General features: G+C 44.1%; 1 protein-coding gene across 1 annotated transcript; it reads right to left on the bottom strand.

Annotated features, from left to right (window-relative positions):
- Window positions 1–321: 321 nt before the first annotated feature.
- On the bottom strand, window positions 322–1916 carry LOC311105805 (odorant receptor 131-2-like). The gene has a single exon (XM_084148005.1). The coding sequence runs from the start codon at window positions 1415–1417 to the stop codon at window positions 386–388; it is 1032 nt and encodes a 343-aa protein (XP_084004131.1). The 5' UTR covers window positions 1418–1916; the 3' UTR covers window positions 322–385.
- Between the last annotated feature and the right edge of the window lie 13994 nt (window positions 1917–15910).

Here is a 15910-nt window from a genome sequence, read left to right as displayed (position 1 = left end):
CATAGCTCTCAACCTTCGCCTATCCCGAGTCCGTACGGGGGTTGCAGCGATGGGACAAGACTGTAACTACCTATTGGTATAAATTATTGAAGTTTAATAGAAATGTCTAACTGTCGCTCAGCAAGGGGGAGTAAAATACTATTTCTGTTACAGAGATTAGGAAGGCCAAATATCAGCAAAGAAAAACAATTGAACTAAATGAACAAAAATGTACATTAATTTTACACGAGTGAAATCAATCTGCAGGCTGTAAATGTTTGACATCTCTGACATAACATAAGATAACCATAGAAAAACTGGGTCATAAACTGACACCTGAAACATACGATACCTTTTGATCCTCTTACAGATGTAAGAAAATTGCCTCAATAAACATAATTCAGTATTACACGTTGCCAGCATTTACCTTACAGGTGTGCATGGGATTATTTTTTATTTTTTTACGATTAGGCTTGTCCATATTAAATATAAATACTTTTTTAGAATATCCAAACAGGGCATAATATTTCATAACCACCAAAAAATCCTTATCCCTTAATCCATACACAAGTGGACTCAGACATCGAGGGGCAAGAATAAAAATAATATAGTCAATATACCTAAGATGAATAAAAACATTGAAATTGATCTTCATTATAGCCAATTCTATCATAGGACACCAGAACTGGATCAAACAAAGGAGTAACTGTAAGCTATGGAGAATAACTGTCCTCAGGCCCTTATTGGTGGACTTATTACTGTCTGATGAAGCATGTCTGGCAGCCACCATGATCTTCACATAGGTGAAAGCTATGACTACGGACATTACCAGGAAGTAGAACTGACACAGAGCCGAGCTGACGTGGCCCTGCCAGGAGAACACAATAATCTGCTCGAAACTGCAGACTAGAGGAGAGGTGTAGAACCTCAGAGGTACAGCCGAGAAGAGGATGGAGATCACGATGATCCATTCAATAGAGCTGAGAGCCTGGATGAGTAGGATGCAGTGCATGGCCCTCACGGGGGTGGAGAGTTCACTGTGGCGCAGGGGCATGCAGATTGCCACATAGCGCTCGAGGCTCATGGCTGTCAGTGTCAGCGGTGTGGCAAAGTTCAGGTTTTCTATGATCACAACCAGAAATATACATAGCCCACCTGGCATTGTTACCCTGGAGTAGCTCATCAGCAGCATTACATCAGTCAGAACCAGAAACATACTGTCACAGACCAGCGTGTGAGCAAAGAATATGTATCGTGTGTTGGTGAAGAAGGCCTCTTTTTTAAAGAAGGTGACGATCATGAGGAAGTTGATGTAGAGGAAGATGCCAATCAACACTTGGACTATCACCACTTTGTCATTCAGAGGTCTTTGGTATTGCACCGTCGGAAGCTCAAAACTGCCCTCACTTCCCTCACTGCCCTGGCTTGTATTAGGCATCGTATTTCCTGTTTAGAAAGAGGACAAAAATAAAAGTCAATCACAATGTAACCATATCAGGAATGTTGTCAACACAAACATTAAATAAAACCATATAGTAATTTGTCAGTACCAACATTGATCATCATAAGACACAAATCTTTTTACTAGGCCATAAAAAATGTCAGCAGAATCTGAAATGAACATGAGAAGGTGGTTTTACTGTAATCCTTTAAAAACAATTACCCAACAATAACTATTTTAAAATAGCTATAAACGATGATGTTATCAATATGTTTGTCTCTAAAAGGTTAATTGATGTCGAACACAACCCTTGCCCAGTCTCTTCCTCCTCCCGTCCCTAACTAAGACAACAGCAGAGTGCCAAACCTTTATAGCAAAAATAAACACTGGCCCGAGTTCTCCAGGGATGTGGGTTGAAGTTAAGTCATCTAGCAACTATTTTGTTGATAAACAAGAGCTATGGTAACACCTTTCTCTGGTAGTTGTAAACAGTAATATATTAAGTGTCATTAGGGATAAAGACTGCATTTGTCAGAGAAAATGTTATCATGTTCTCTGGAATATAGAAACAAACTCTAAGATGGACTGCAATTTGAGGCAGCTCACCTTCAATTTTTTCAGGTAGTTGTAAACAGTCATATATGTTTTGTATTTGTATTTATTAAGGATCCCCATTAGCTGCTTCCAAGGCAATAGCTACTCTTCCTGGGGTCCTGCAACATTAAGGCAGTTATATACGATTTAAAATATTATATGACATTATGTTTCATAACACTTGACCCAATACATGTATTGTGTTCCCTCAGGCACCTACTCCACTATCACATATTTACAATACAACATCCATGTGTACGTGTGTGTAGAGTGAGAGTCTATATGTATGTGTGTATGTACCTGTGTGTGTGTCCCATCACAGTCCCCGCTGTTCAACAAGGTGTATTTTTACCTGTTTCTAAATCTGATTCTACTCCTTGCATCAGTTACCTGATGTGGAATAGAGTTCCATGTAGTCATGGCTCTATGTGCGCCTCCCATAGTCCGTTCTGGACTTGGGGACTGTGAAGAGACCTCTGGTGGCATGTCTTGTGGGGTATGCATGGGTGTCCGAGCTGTGTGCCAGTATTCCAAACAGACAGCTCGGTACACTCAGCTCGTCGACACCTCTCACAAAAACAAGCAGTGATGAAGTCAATCTCTCTTCCACTCTGAGCCAGGAGAGACTGCCATGCATGTCATCAATGTTAGCTCTCCATGTACTTTTAAGGGCCAGCCGTGCTGCCCTGTTCTGAGCCAACTGCAATTTTCCCAAGTCTCTCTTTGTGGCACCTGACCACACTACTAAACAGTAGTCTATGTGCGACAAAACTAGGGCCTGTAGGACCTGCCTTGTTGATAGTGTTGTTAAGAAGGCAGAGCAGCGCTTAATTATGGACATACTTCTCCCCATCTTAGCTACTCTTTTATCAATATGCTTTGACCATGACAGTCTACAATCCAGGGATACTCCAAGCAGTTTAATCACCTCAACTTGCTCAATTTACACATTATTCATTACGAGATGTAGCTGAGGTTTAGGGTTTAGTGAATGATTTGACCCAAATACAATGCTTTTAGTTTTGGAAATATTCAGGACTAATTATTCCTTGCCACCCATTCCGAAATGAACTGCAACTCTTTGTTAAGTGTTACAGTTATTTCAGTTGCTGTAGTAGCTGACGTGTAGAGTGGAAATGGAAATGGAAGAAAACTAAACTCCCTGCCGACCTGGCATCTTTTCACTCCCTCCTCTCTACATTTTCTTCATCTGTTTCTGCTGCTAAGGCCACTTTCTACCACTCTAAATTCCAAGCATCTGCCTCTAACCCTAGGAAGCTCTTTGCCACATTCTCCTCACTGCTGAATCCTCCCCCCCCCCCCCCCCTCCCTCTCTGTGGATGACTTTGTCAACCACTTTGAAAAGAAGGTTGACGACATCCGATCCTCGTTTGTTAAGTCTAATGACACTGCTGGTCCTGCACACATTGCCCTACCCTATGCTTTGACTTCTTTCTCCCCTCTCTCTCCAGATAAAATCTTGCGACTAGTGACTGCAGGCCGCCCAACAACCTGCCCGCTTGACCCCATCCCCTCCTCTCTTCTCCAGACCATCTCCGGTGACCTTCTCCCCTACCTCACCTCGCTGATCAACTCATCCTTGACCGCTGGCCATGTCCCTTCCGTCTTCAAGAGAGCGAGAGTTGCACCCCTTCTCAAAAAACCAACACTCGATCCCACTGATGTCAACAACTACAGACCAGTATCCCTTCTTTCTTTTCTTTCCAAAACTATTGAGCGTGCCGTCTTTAGCCAACTCTCTTGCTATCTCTCTCAGAATGACCTTCTTGATCCAAACCAGTCAGGTTTCAGGACTGGTCATTCAACTGAGACTGCTCTTCTCTGTGTCACGGAGGCTCTCCGCACTGCTAAAGCTAACTCTCTCTCCTCTGCTCTTGTCCTTCTAGACCTGTCTGCTGCCTTTGATACAGTGAACCATCAGATCCTCCTCTCCACCCTCTCCGAGCTGGGCATCTCCGGCGCGGCTCACTCCTGGATTGCGTCCTACCTGACCGGTCGCTCCTACCAAGTGGCGTGGCGAGAAGCTGTCTCCGCACCACGTGCTCTCACCACTGGTGTCCCCCAGGGCTCAGTTCTAGGCCCTCTCCTTTTCTCCCTATACACCAAGTCACTTGGCTCTGTCATATCCTCACATGGCCTCTCCTATCATTGCTACGCTGACGATACACAACTAATCTTCTCCTTTCCCCCTTCTGATAACCAGGTGGCGAATCGCATCTCTGCATGTCTGGCCGACATATCAGTATGGATGACGGATCACCACCTCAAGCTGAACCCTGGCAAGACGGAGCTGCTCTTCCTCCCGGGGAAGGACTGCCCGTTCCATGATCTCGCCATCACGGTTGACAACTCCGTTGTGTCCTCCTCCCAGAGTGCGAAGAGCCTTGGCGTGACCCTGGACAACACCCTGTCGTTCTCCGCCAACATCAAGGCGGTGACCCGATCCTGCAGGTTCATGCTCTACAACATTCGGAGAGTACGACCCTGCCTTACACAGGAAGCGGCACAGGTCCTAATCCAGGCACTTGTCATCTCCCGTCTGGATTACTGCAACTCGCTGTTGGCTGGGCTCCCTGCCTGTGCCATTAAACCCCTACAACTCATCCAGAATGCCGCAGCCCGTCTGGTGTTCAACCTTCCCAAGTTCTCTCACGTCACCCCCCTCCTCCGCACACTCCACTGGCTTCCAGTTGAAGCTCGCATCCGTTACAAGACCATGGTGCTTGCCTATGGAGCAGTGAGGGGAACGGCACCTCCGTACCTTCAGGCTCTGATCAGTCCCTACACCCAGGCGAGGGCATTGCGTTCATCCACCTCTGGCCTGCTGGCTCCCCTTCCTCTGCGGAAGCATAGTTCCCGCTCAGCCCAGTCAAAGCTGTTCGCTGCTCTGGCACCCCAATGGTGGAACAAGCTCCCTCACAACGCCAGGACAGCGGAGTCACTCACCACCTTCCGGAGACATTTGAAACCCCACCTCTTTAAGGAACACCTGGGATAGGATAAAGTAATCCTTCTACCCCCCCCCCCAAAAAAAAAAAAAAAGTATAATTGTAAAGTGGTTATCCCACTGGCTATAGGATGAATGCACCAATTTGTAGTCGCTCTGGATAAGAGCGTCTGCTAAATGACGTAAATGTGCCCTTGAGCAAGGCACTTAACCCTAATTGCTCCTGTAAGTCGCTCTGGATAAGAGCGTCTGCTAAATGACTAAAATGTAAATGTAAATGTAGAGTGTTGAGCCATCCGCATGCATAGACACACTGGCTTTACTCAAAGCCAGTGGCATGTCGTTAGTAAAGATGGAAAAAATCAAGGGGCCTAGACAGCTGCCCTGGGGAATTCCTGATTCTACCTGGATTATGTTTGAGAGGCTTCCATTAAAGTACACCCTCTGTGTTCTGTTAGACAAGTAACTCTTTATTCACATTATAGCAGGGGGTGTAAAGCCATAACACATACGTTTTTCCAGCAGCAGACAATGATCGATAATGTCAAAAGCCACACTGAAGTCTAACAAAACAGCCCCCACAATCTTTTTATCATCAATTTCTCTCAGCCAATCATCAGTCATTTGTGTAAGTGCTGTGCTTGTTGAATGTCATTTTCTATAAGCATGCTGAAAGTTTGTTTTCAATTTGTTTACAGTAAAATAGCATTGTATCTGGTCAAACACAATTTTTTCCAATAGTTTACTAAGGGTTGATAACAGGCTAATTGGTCGGCTGTTTGAGCCAGTAAAGGGGGCTTTACTATTCTTAGGTAGCGGAATGACTTTTGCTGCCCTCCAAGCCTGGGGGCACATACAGTCTAGTAGGCTTAAATTGAAAATATGGCAAATAGGAGTGGCAATATTGTCCGCTATTATCCTCAGCAATTTTCCATCCAAGTTGTCAGACCCCGGTGGCTTGTCATTGTTAATAGACAATGTCATGAGGGATAAAGACTGCATTTGTCAGAGAAAATGTCATCATGTTGTCTAGAATTCAAAAACAAACTCTAAGATGGACTGTAATATGATGTTTATTACAATCATTTTATGGTATTTATTCTATTCTAAAGGCAGCTCACCTTCACCTGTCATTTTACACACAGTATTGCTTGAATGACACATGATTGCTGTGTGAACCAACAGGATTTAGAATCGGTTGATCTCCCTGTCAATCTGTAGCGAGTGTAGTTCCTGACTGTTGATTTTAGTCTTCTCCATCAGCCGAGGGCCCAGTGTCATGACAAAGTAGATGTAGGATGTACTACTCAGGTGTGTGCTTGAATTACTAATCACCTTGGTGCATCTCGTGGCACACAGCAGCCATGATCAACAGAAGTTCCAGTATTGCCATACACATTTGTGCAAACCTTACAAAAAATATGTATATATGTCCAATTTGGAGTTTCATATGTGAAAATCATATTTTTACATGTGAAATCGCATTTTCACATGTGAAATAGCTGTTTTCACATGTTGATCTTAAATTTCACACGTGAAACCATATTTTCACAAAAATTACATTGTCTCCACATGCTAACACCACCTTTTTATTTGAGGAGTATAACATGTTTTTAACTCACATTTTAATGTTCATAAAACTTTCACATGTGAAAATCAGATATGCAGTATCACGTGAAAAATATTCACGTGTGAAAATCTCACTTTCACGTGTGGAATTGCTAAATCCATTTTGGACATAAATTAATGATATCTACACATTGATTCTTCAAGAATATTACATTTCAGTCATTTAGCAGACGCTCTTATCCAGAGCGACTTACAGTTACTGAGTGCATACATTTTCATACTGGCCCCCCTTGGGAAACAAACCCACAACCCTGGCGTTGCAAGCGCCATGCTCTACCAACTGAGCTACAGTGGACTACATATACAGTGGGGAGAACAAGTATTTGATACACTGCCGATTTTGCAGGTTTTCCTACTTACAAAGCATGTAGAGGTCTGTCATTTTTATCATAGGTACACTTCAACTGTGAGAGACGGAATCTAAAACAAAAATCCAGAAAATCACATTGTATGATTTTTAAGTAATTAATTTGCATTTTATTGCATGACATAAGTATTTGATACATCAGAAAAGCAGAACTTAATATTTGGTACAGAAACCTTTGTTTGCAATTACAGAGATCATACGTTTCCTGTAGGTCTTGACCAGGTTTGCACACACTGCAGCAGGGATTTTGGCCCACTCCTCCATACAGACCTTCTCCAGATCCTTCAGGTTTCGGGGCTGTCGCTGGGCAATACAGACTTTCAGCTCCCTCCAAAGATTTTCTATTGGGTTCAGGTCTGGAGACTGGCTAGGCCACTCCAGGACCTTGAGATGCTTCTTACGGAGCCACTCCTTAGTTGCCCTGGCTGTGTGTTTCGGGTCGTTGTCATGCTGGAAGACCCAGCCACGACCCATCTTCAATGTTCTTATTGAGGGAAGGAGGTTGTTGGCCAAGATCTCGCGATACATGGCCCCATCCATCCTCTCCTCAATACATTTACATTACATTTAAGTCGTTTAGCAGACGCTCTTATCCAGAGCGACTTACAAATTGGATACGGTGCAGTCGTCCTGTCCCCTTTGCAGAAAAGCATCCCCAAAGAATGATGTTTCCACCTCCATGCTTCACGGTTGGGATGGTGTTCTTGGGGTTGTACTCATCCTTCTTCTTCCTCCAAACACGGCGAGTGGAGTTTAGACCAAAAAGCTCTATTTTTGTCTCATCAGACCACATGACCTCCCATTCCTCCTCTGGATCATCCAGATGGTCATTGGCAAACTTCAGACGGGCCTGGACATGCGTTGGCTTGAGCAGGGGGACCTTGCGTGCGCTGCAGGATTTTAATCCATGATGGCGTAGTGTGTTACTAATGGTTTTCTTTGAGACTGTGGTCCCAGCTCTCTTCAGGTCATTGACCAGGTCCTGCCGTGTAGTTCTGGGCTGATCCCTCACCTTCCTCATGATCATTGATGCCCCACGAGGTGAGATCTTGCATGGAGCCCCAGACCGAGGGTGATTGACCGTCATCTTGAACTTCTTCCATTTTCTAATAATTGCGCCAACAGTTGTTGCCTTCTCACCAAGTTGCTTGCCTATTGTCCTGTAGCCCATCCCAGCCTTGTGCAGGTCTACAATTTTATCCCTGATGTCCTTACACAGCTCTCTGGTCTTGGCCATTGTGGAGAGGTTGGAGTCTGTTTGATTCAGTGTTTGGACAGGTGTCTTTTATACAGGTAACGAGTTCAAACAGGTGCAGTTAATACAGGTAATGAGTGGAGAACAGGAGGGCTTCTTAAAGAAAAACTAACAGGTCTGTGAGAGCCGGAATTCTTACTGGTTGGTAGGTGATCAAATACTTATGTCATGCAATAAAATGCAAATGAATTACTTAAAAATCATACAATGTGATTTTCTGGATTTTTGTTTTAGATTCCGTCTCTCACAGTTGAAGTGTACCTATGATAAAAATTACAGACCTCTACATGCTTTGTAAGTAGGAAAACCTGCAAAATCGGCAGTGTATCAAATATACAGTTCTCCCCACTGTATATACCTAACGTATAAATGCCTTAGTTCAACTGTCATACACCATCAGAACCTAAAATATAAGCTTGTTTTACTCCAATGTTTGTAAACAAAGTAAATGTAAACAAAACACTGTAAAAACACTCAAAACATGGTTAAAACTATTATTTTTAAATCATGGACGATTTGTATCCGTATTGTAGTCTATGGATTCGAGAGTGGTTGCATTTCTCCAGCCCCATCCCTCAGCTTTTTACTGAAACTGTGGTGGGGAAAACACTTTGTTAATGTTTCAGTTAAGGGTTGCCGCTTTAAACACCTTTCATGGAGTAATAGTGTTATTATATGGTGCAATCCTTTAGTGAGTGAGTTACGTTTGTGACATTAATATCAAGCAATACTTCTGAAGTCAAGAACAAAATTCTATTGCAAACAAAAATAATGAAATTGAAAGAAAAACATAAACCCAAAAGTATTGACAGGAAAACAAAATATTGCAAGGAAATTATTTCGAAATGCGAGAATATATTAATTGTAAATGGATGCAACAAAAAATAATGTGATTTTTTAAAATGATAACGCGAGAAAATTAAACGGGTCCCTCTTTCCTGCAATTTTCCCTATCTTTGTTTATGTTACCCTGGCCTTTGCTTTCACAGCCACATAGCACCCTGCATCCCACTTCTGGTTTTCCTCTGAAGTTAAGCAGGGTCAATTCTGGTCGGTCCCTGGATGGTAGACCAGATATAGCTGGAAGTGGTGGAAATAAACATGTACAAATATATATATATGATGACACAGATGCTAAGCTACAGGACTGTTTTGCTAGCACAGACTGGAACATGTTCCGGGATTCTTCAGATAGCATTGAGGAGTACACCACATCAGTCACTGGCTTCATCAATAAGTGCATCGATGATGTCGTCCCCACAGTGACCGTACATACATACCTCAACCAGAAGCCATGGATTACTGGAAACATCCGCACTGAGCTAAAGGGTAGAGCTGCCGCTTTCATGGAGCCGGACGCTTATAAGAAATCCCGCTATGCCCTCCGACGAACCATCAAACAGTCAAAGAGTCATTACAGGACTAAGATTGAATCGTACTACACTGGCTCTGACGCTCGTCGGATGTGGCAGGGCTTGAAAACTATTACAGACTACAAAGGGAAGCACGGCCACGAGCTAGCCAGTGACACAAGACTTCCAGACGAGCTAAACCACTTCTATGCTCGCTTCGAGGCAAGCAACACTGAAGCATGCATGAGAGCACCAGCTGTTCCGGATGACTATGTGATCACGTTCTCCGTAGCCGATGTGAGTAAGACTTTTAAGCAGGTCAACATTCACAAGGCCGCAGGGCCAGACGGATTACCAGGACGTGTACTCCGAGCATGTGCTGACCAACTGGCAAGTGTCTTCACTGACATTTTCAACATGTCCCTGACTGAGTCTGTAATACCAACATGTTTCAAGCAGACCACCATAGTCCCTGTGCCCAAGGACTCTAAGATAACCTGCCTAAATGACTACCGACCCGTAGCACTGACGTCTGTAGCCATGAAGTGCTTTGAAAGGCTGGTCATGGCTCACATCAACAGCATTATCCCAGAAACCCTAGACCCACTCCAATTTGCATACCGCCCCAACAGATCCACAGATGATGCAATCTCTATTGCACTCCACACTGCCCTTTCCCACCTGGACAAGAGGAACACCTACGTGAGAATGATATTCATTGACTACAGCTCAGCATTCAACACCATAGTGCCCTCAAAGCTCATCACTAAGCTAAGGATCCTGCGACTAAACACCTCCCTCTGCAACTGGATCCTGGACTTCCTGACAGGCCGCCCCCAAGTGGTAAGGGTAGGTAACAACACATCTGCCACACTGATCCTCAACACGGGGGCCCCTCAGGGGTGCGTGCTCAGTCCCCTCCTGTACTCCCTGTTCACCCATGACTGCATGTCCAGGCACGACTCCAACACCATCATTAAGTTTGCCGACGATACAACAGTGGTAGGCCTGATCACCGACAACGATGAGACAGCCTATAGGGAGGAGGTCAGAGACCTGGCCGTGTGGTGCCAGGACAACAACCTCTCCCTCAACGTGACCAAGACAAAGGAGATGATTGTGGACTACAGGAAAAAAAAGAGGACTGAGCACACCCCCATTCTCATCGACGGGGCTGTAGTGGAACAGGTTGAGAGCTTCAAGTTCCTTGGTGTCCACATCACCAACGAACTATCATGGTCCAAACACACCAAGACAGTCGTGAAGAGGGCACGACAAAGCCTATTCCCCCTCAGGAGACTGAAAAGATTTGGCATGGGTCCTCAGATCCTCAAAAAATTCTACAGCTGCACCATCGAGAGCATCCTGACTGGTTGCATCACCACCTGGTATGGCAACTGCTCGGCCTCCGACCGCAAGGCACTACAGAGGGTAATGCGTACGGCCCAGTACATCACTGGGGCCAAGCTTCCTGCCATCCAGGACCTCTATACCAGGCGGTGTCAGAGGAAAGCCCTCAAAATTGTCAAAGACTCCAGCCACCCTAGTCATAGACTGTTCTCTCTGCTACCGCACGGCAAGCGGTACCGGAGTGCCAAGTCTAGGTCCAAAAGACTTCTCAACAGCTTCTACCCCCAAGCCATAAGACTCCTGAACAGCTAATCATGGCTACCCGGACTATTTGCACTGCCCCCCCACCCCATCCTTTTACGCTGCTGCTACTCTGTTAATTATTTATGCATAGTCACTTTAACTCTGCCCACATGTACATATTACTTCAACTACATCAACTAGCCGGTGCCCCCGCACATTGACTCTGCACCGGTACCCCCCTGTATATATAGCCTCCCTACTGTTATTTTATTTTACTTCTGCTCTTTTTTTCTCAACACTTTTTTTGTTGTTGTTTTATTTTTACTTTTTTGTTAAAAATAAATGCACTGTTGGTTAAGGGCTGTAAGTAAGCATTTCACTGTAATGTCTGCACCTGTTGTATTCGGCGCATGTGGCCAATAAAATTTGATTTGATTTGATTTGATATCATATATTCCATCACATCATGGAAAAAAGGGAAAATTACAAATATTCACGTGTTTAAAATGTTTGGGCATGAGTGAACACATCTGAAAAATGTTGGGCCTGCCTTGTTAATCAATAAAAAAGTGTGAATATCAAAACGAACACACCTCAAATGATTAGAGAATGAGGACATTCAATGTGTAGTAACATTGTAGTACTATGGTATTGAAAAAATTCCAAAAACAGTTATTCCACTGGTTGTGTTTATGTGTTAGTCTTCACTTATTACACATCTGCAGTACTTAATTAAAATACTTTAAAGTACTACTTAAGTCGTTTTTGGGGGTATCTGTACTTTACTTTACTATTTATATTTTTTACAACTTTTACTTTTACTCATTATTTTTATTTTTTATTTAACATTTAACTAGGCAAGTCAGTTAAGAACAAATTCTTATTTACAATGACGGCCTACCAAATGGCAAAAGGCCTTCTGCAGTGACGGGGGCTGGGATTTAAAATAAAAATATAGGACAAAACACACATCACGACAAGAGAGACACCACAACAATACATAAAGAGAGACCTAAGACAACAACATATCATGGCAGCAACACATGACAACACAGCATGGTAGCAACACCACATGACAACAACATGGTAGCAACACAACATGGCAGCAGCACAAAACATGGTACAAACATTACAGCACAAAGGCAAGAAGGTAGAGACAGCAATACATCACACGAAGTAGCCACAACTGTCAGTAAGAGTGTCCATGATTGAGTCTTTCAATGAAGAGATGGAGATAAAACTGTCCAGTTTGAGTGTTTTTGTTAGCTGCAGTGATTGGAAAAGAGGAGCAACCCAGGGATAAGTGTGCTTTAGGGACCTTTAACAGAATATGACAGGCAGAACGGGTGTTGCATGTGAAGGATGACGGCTGCAGTAGGTATCTCAGATAAGGGGGAGTGAGGCCTAAGAGGGTTTTATAAATAAGCATCAACCAGTGGGTCTTCAAATCCAATCAAATCTTATTTCCCACTTGCGCCGAATACAACAGGCGTAGACCTTACTGTGAAATGCTTACTTACAAGCCCTTAACCAACAATGAAGTTCAAAAAATTTAGTTAAGAAAATATTTACAAAATAAACTAAAGTGAAAAAAAAAAGGTTACACAATAAAATTACAGAACAATAACGAGGCAATAAACAGGGGGTACCGGTACCGAGTCAATGTGCTGGGGTACAGGTTAGTCAAGGTAGTTTGTACATGTAGGTTGGGGTAAAGTGACTATGCATAGATACAGTAATCAACAGCGAGCAGCAAATAGTCCGGGTGGCCATTTGATTAATTGTTTAAATTTTTATGGCTTGGGGGTAGAAGCTGTTAAGGAGCCTATTGGACCTAGACTTGGCACTACGATACCGTTTGCCGTGAGGTAGCAGAGAGAACAGTCTAAAACTTGGGTGACTGGAGTCTTTGACCTTCCTCTGACACCCTCTGTAGCGCCTTACAGTCGGATGCAGAGCAGTTGCCATACCAGGTGGTGATGCAACTGGTCAGGGTGCTCTCGATGGTGCAGCTGTATAACTTTTTGAAGATCTGGGGACCCATGCCAAATCTTTTCAGTCTCCTGAGGGGGAAAAGGCGTTGTCGTGCCCTCTTCCCGACTGTCTTGGTGTGTTTGGACCATGATAGTTTGTTGGTGATGTGGACATCTCCTTTTCCTGTAGTCCACGATCATCTCCTTTGTCTTGCTCACATTGAGGGAGAGCTTGCTCTCCTGGCACCACACTGCCAGGTCTCTGACCTCCTCCCTATAGGCTGTCGGTGATCATGCCTACCACTGTTGTGTCGTCAGCAAACTGTTGTGTCGTCAGGAAGTCCAGGATCCAGTTGCAGAGGGAGGTGTTTAGTCCCAAGGCCCTTAGCTTAGTGATGAGCTTTGTGGGCACTATGGTGTTGAACGCTGAGCTGTAGTCAATGAACAGCATTCTCACATAGGTGTTCCTTTTGTCCAGGTGGGAAAGGGCAGTGTGGAGTGCGATTGAAATTGCGTCATCTGTGGATCTGTTGGGGCGGTATGCGAATTGGAGTGGGTCTAGGGCAGGGTTTTTCAATTCCGGTCCTGGAGGGCCGAAACACCTCTGTTTTTCCTCCTCTCCAGTGTTAATACTAATTGTAATTATTTTGCACTATAGCCTATTTATTGCCTTACCTCCATAACTTGCATTTTGCACACACTGTATATATATTTTATGTTGTATTTTTTGACTTTATGTTTTGTTTACCCCATATGTAACTCTGTGTTGTTTTATCGCACTGCTTTGCTTTATCTTGGCCAGGTCGCAGTTGTAAATGAGAACTTGTTCTCAACTGGCTTACCTGGTTCAATAAAGGTGAAATAAATAAATAAATAAAAAATAATCAGGGGCTAATTCAGACCTGGGACACCAGGTGAGTGCAATTAACTACCAGGTAGAAATAAAAAACAGAAGTGTTTCGGCCCTCCAGGACCGGAATTGAAGAACTCTGGTCTAGGGTATCCGGGATGATGGTGTTGATGTGAGCAATGACTTTCCAAGCACTTCATGGCTACCGACGTGAGTGCTACGGGGCGGTAGTCATTTACGCAGGTCACCTTTGCATTCTTGAGAACAGGGACTATGGTGGTCTGCTTGAAACATGTTGGTATTATAGACTCGGTCATGGAAAAGTTGAAAATGTCAGTGAAGACACCTGCCAGTTGGTCCGTGCATGTTCTGAATACATGCGCTGGTAATCCGTCTGGCCCCGCGGCCTTGTGAATGTCGACGTGTTTAAAGGTCTTTCTCACATCGGCTACGGAGAGCGTGATCACACAGTCGTCCGGATTTTGCATGCTCTCATGCATGCTTCAGTGTTGCTTGCCTCAAAGCGAGCATAAAAGGCATTTAGCTCCTCTGGTAGGCTCGCGTCACTGGGCAGCTCACGGCTGGGTTTCCCTTTGTAGTCCGTAATAGTTTTCAAGCCCTGCCAAATCCGATGAGCGTCAGAGCCGGCTTAGTAGGATTCAATCTTAGTCCTGTATTGATGCTTTGCCTCTTTGATGGTTTGTCTGAGGGCATAGGGGGAGTTCTTATAAGCGTCCGGATTAGTGTCCCGCTCCTTGAAAGTGGCAGCTCTAGCCTTTAGCTCGGTGCGGATGTTGCCTGTAATCCATGGCTTCTGGTTGGGATATGTACGTATGGTCACTGTGGGGACGACGTCGTCAATGCACTTATTGATGAAGCCGGTGACTGAGGTGGTATACTCCTCAATGCCATTGGATGAATCACTGAACATATCAAAACAGTCCTGTAGCGTAGCATCCGCATCATCTGACCACTTCCGTATTGAGCGAGTCACTGGTACTTCCTGCTTTAGTTTTTGCTTGTAAGCAGGAATCAGGAGGATAGAATTATGGTCAGATTTGCCAAATGGAGGATGAGGGAGAGCTTTGTAGGCGTTTCTCTGTGTGGAGTAAAGGTGGTCTAGAGTTTTTTTTTCTCTGGTTGCACGTGACATGCTGGTATGATAGTCTCGACCGTAGATTATCGAGTTTGTTTTCCAGTGATTGCACGTTGGCCAACATAACTGATGGTAATGGCGATTTACTCACTTGCCTACGAATCCTAACAAGGCACCACGACCTTCTCCCTCTGTATCTCCGCCTTTTCTTCACGCAAATGACGTGGATTTGGGCCTGGTCTCCGGAGAGCAGTATATCCTTCACGTCGGACTCATTAAAGAAAGGTTATTTGTCAAGTTCGAGGTGAGTAATCGCTGTTCTGATGTCCAGAAGCTATTTTCGGTCATAAGAGACGGTAGCAGCAACTTTATGTACAAAATAAGTTACAAACAATGCGAAAAAACTAACAAAAACAAACAAAATAAACTCAGCAAAAAAAGAAACGTCCTCTCGCTGTCAACTGCGTTTATTTTCAGCAAACTTAACATGTGTAAATATTTGTATGAACATAACAACATTCAACAACTGAGACATAAACTGAACAAGTTCCACAAACATGTGACTAACAGAAATTGAATAATGTGTCCCTGAACAAAGTGGGGGTCAAAATAAAAGTAACAGTCAGTATCTGGTGTGGCCACCAGCTGCATTAAGTACTGCAGTGCATCTCCTCCTCATGTATTGCACCAGATTTGCCAGTTCTTGCTGTGAGATGTTACCCCACTCTTCCACCAAGGCACCTGCAAGTTCCCAGACATTTCTGGGGGGAATGGCCCTTGCCCTCACCCTCCGATCCAACAGGTCCCAGACGT

The sequence above is a fragment of the Coregonus lavaretus genome (genome assembly GCF_964263955.1).
Source record: "Coregonus lavaretus genome assembly, chromosome: 30".
In the NCBI taxonomy this organism is placed as follows: Eukaryota; Metazoa; Chordata; class Actinopteri; order Salmoniformes; family Salmonidae; genus Coregonus; species Coregonus lavaretus.
Note: the sequence above shows the minus strand (reverse complement) of the source record. Positions and strands in the feature narration are given on the sequence as shown.

Coding starts and splice junctions, on each gene's coding strand:
- LOC311105805 (XM_084148005.1), bottom strand. CDS start 1,417: ATGCCTAATACAAGCCAGGGCAGTGAGGGAAGTGAGGGCAGTTTTGAG.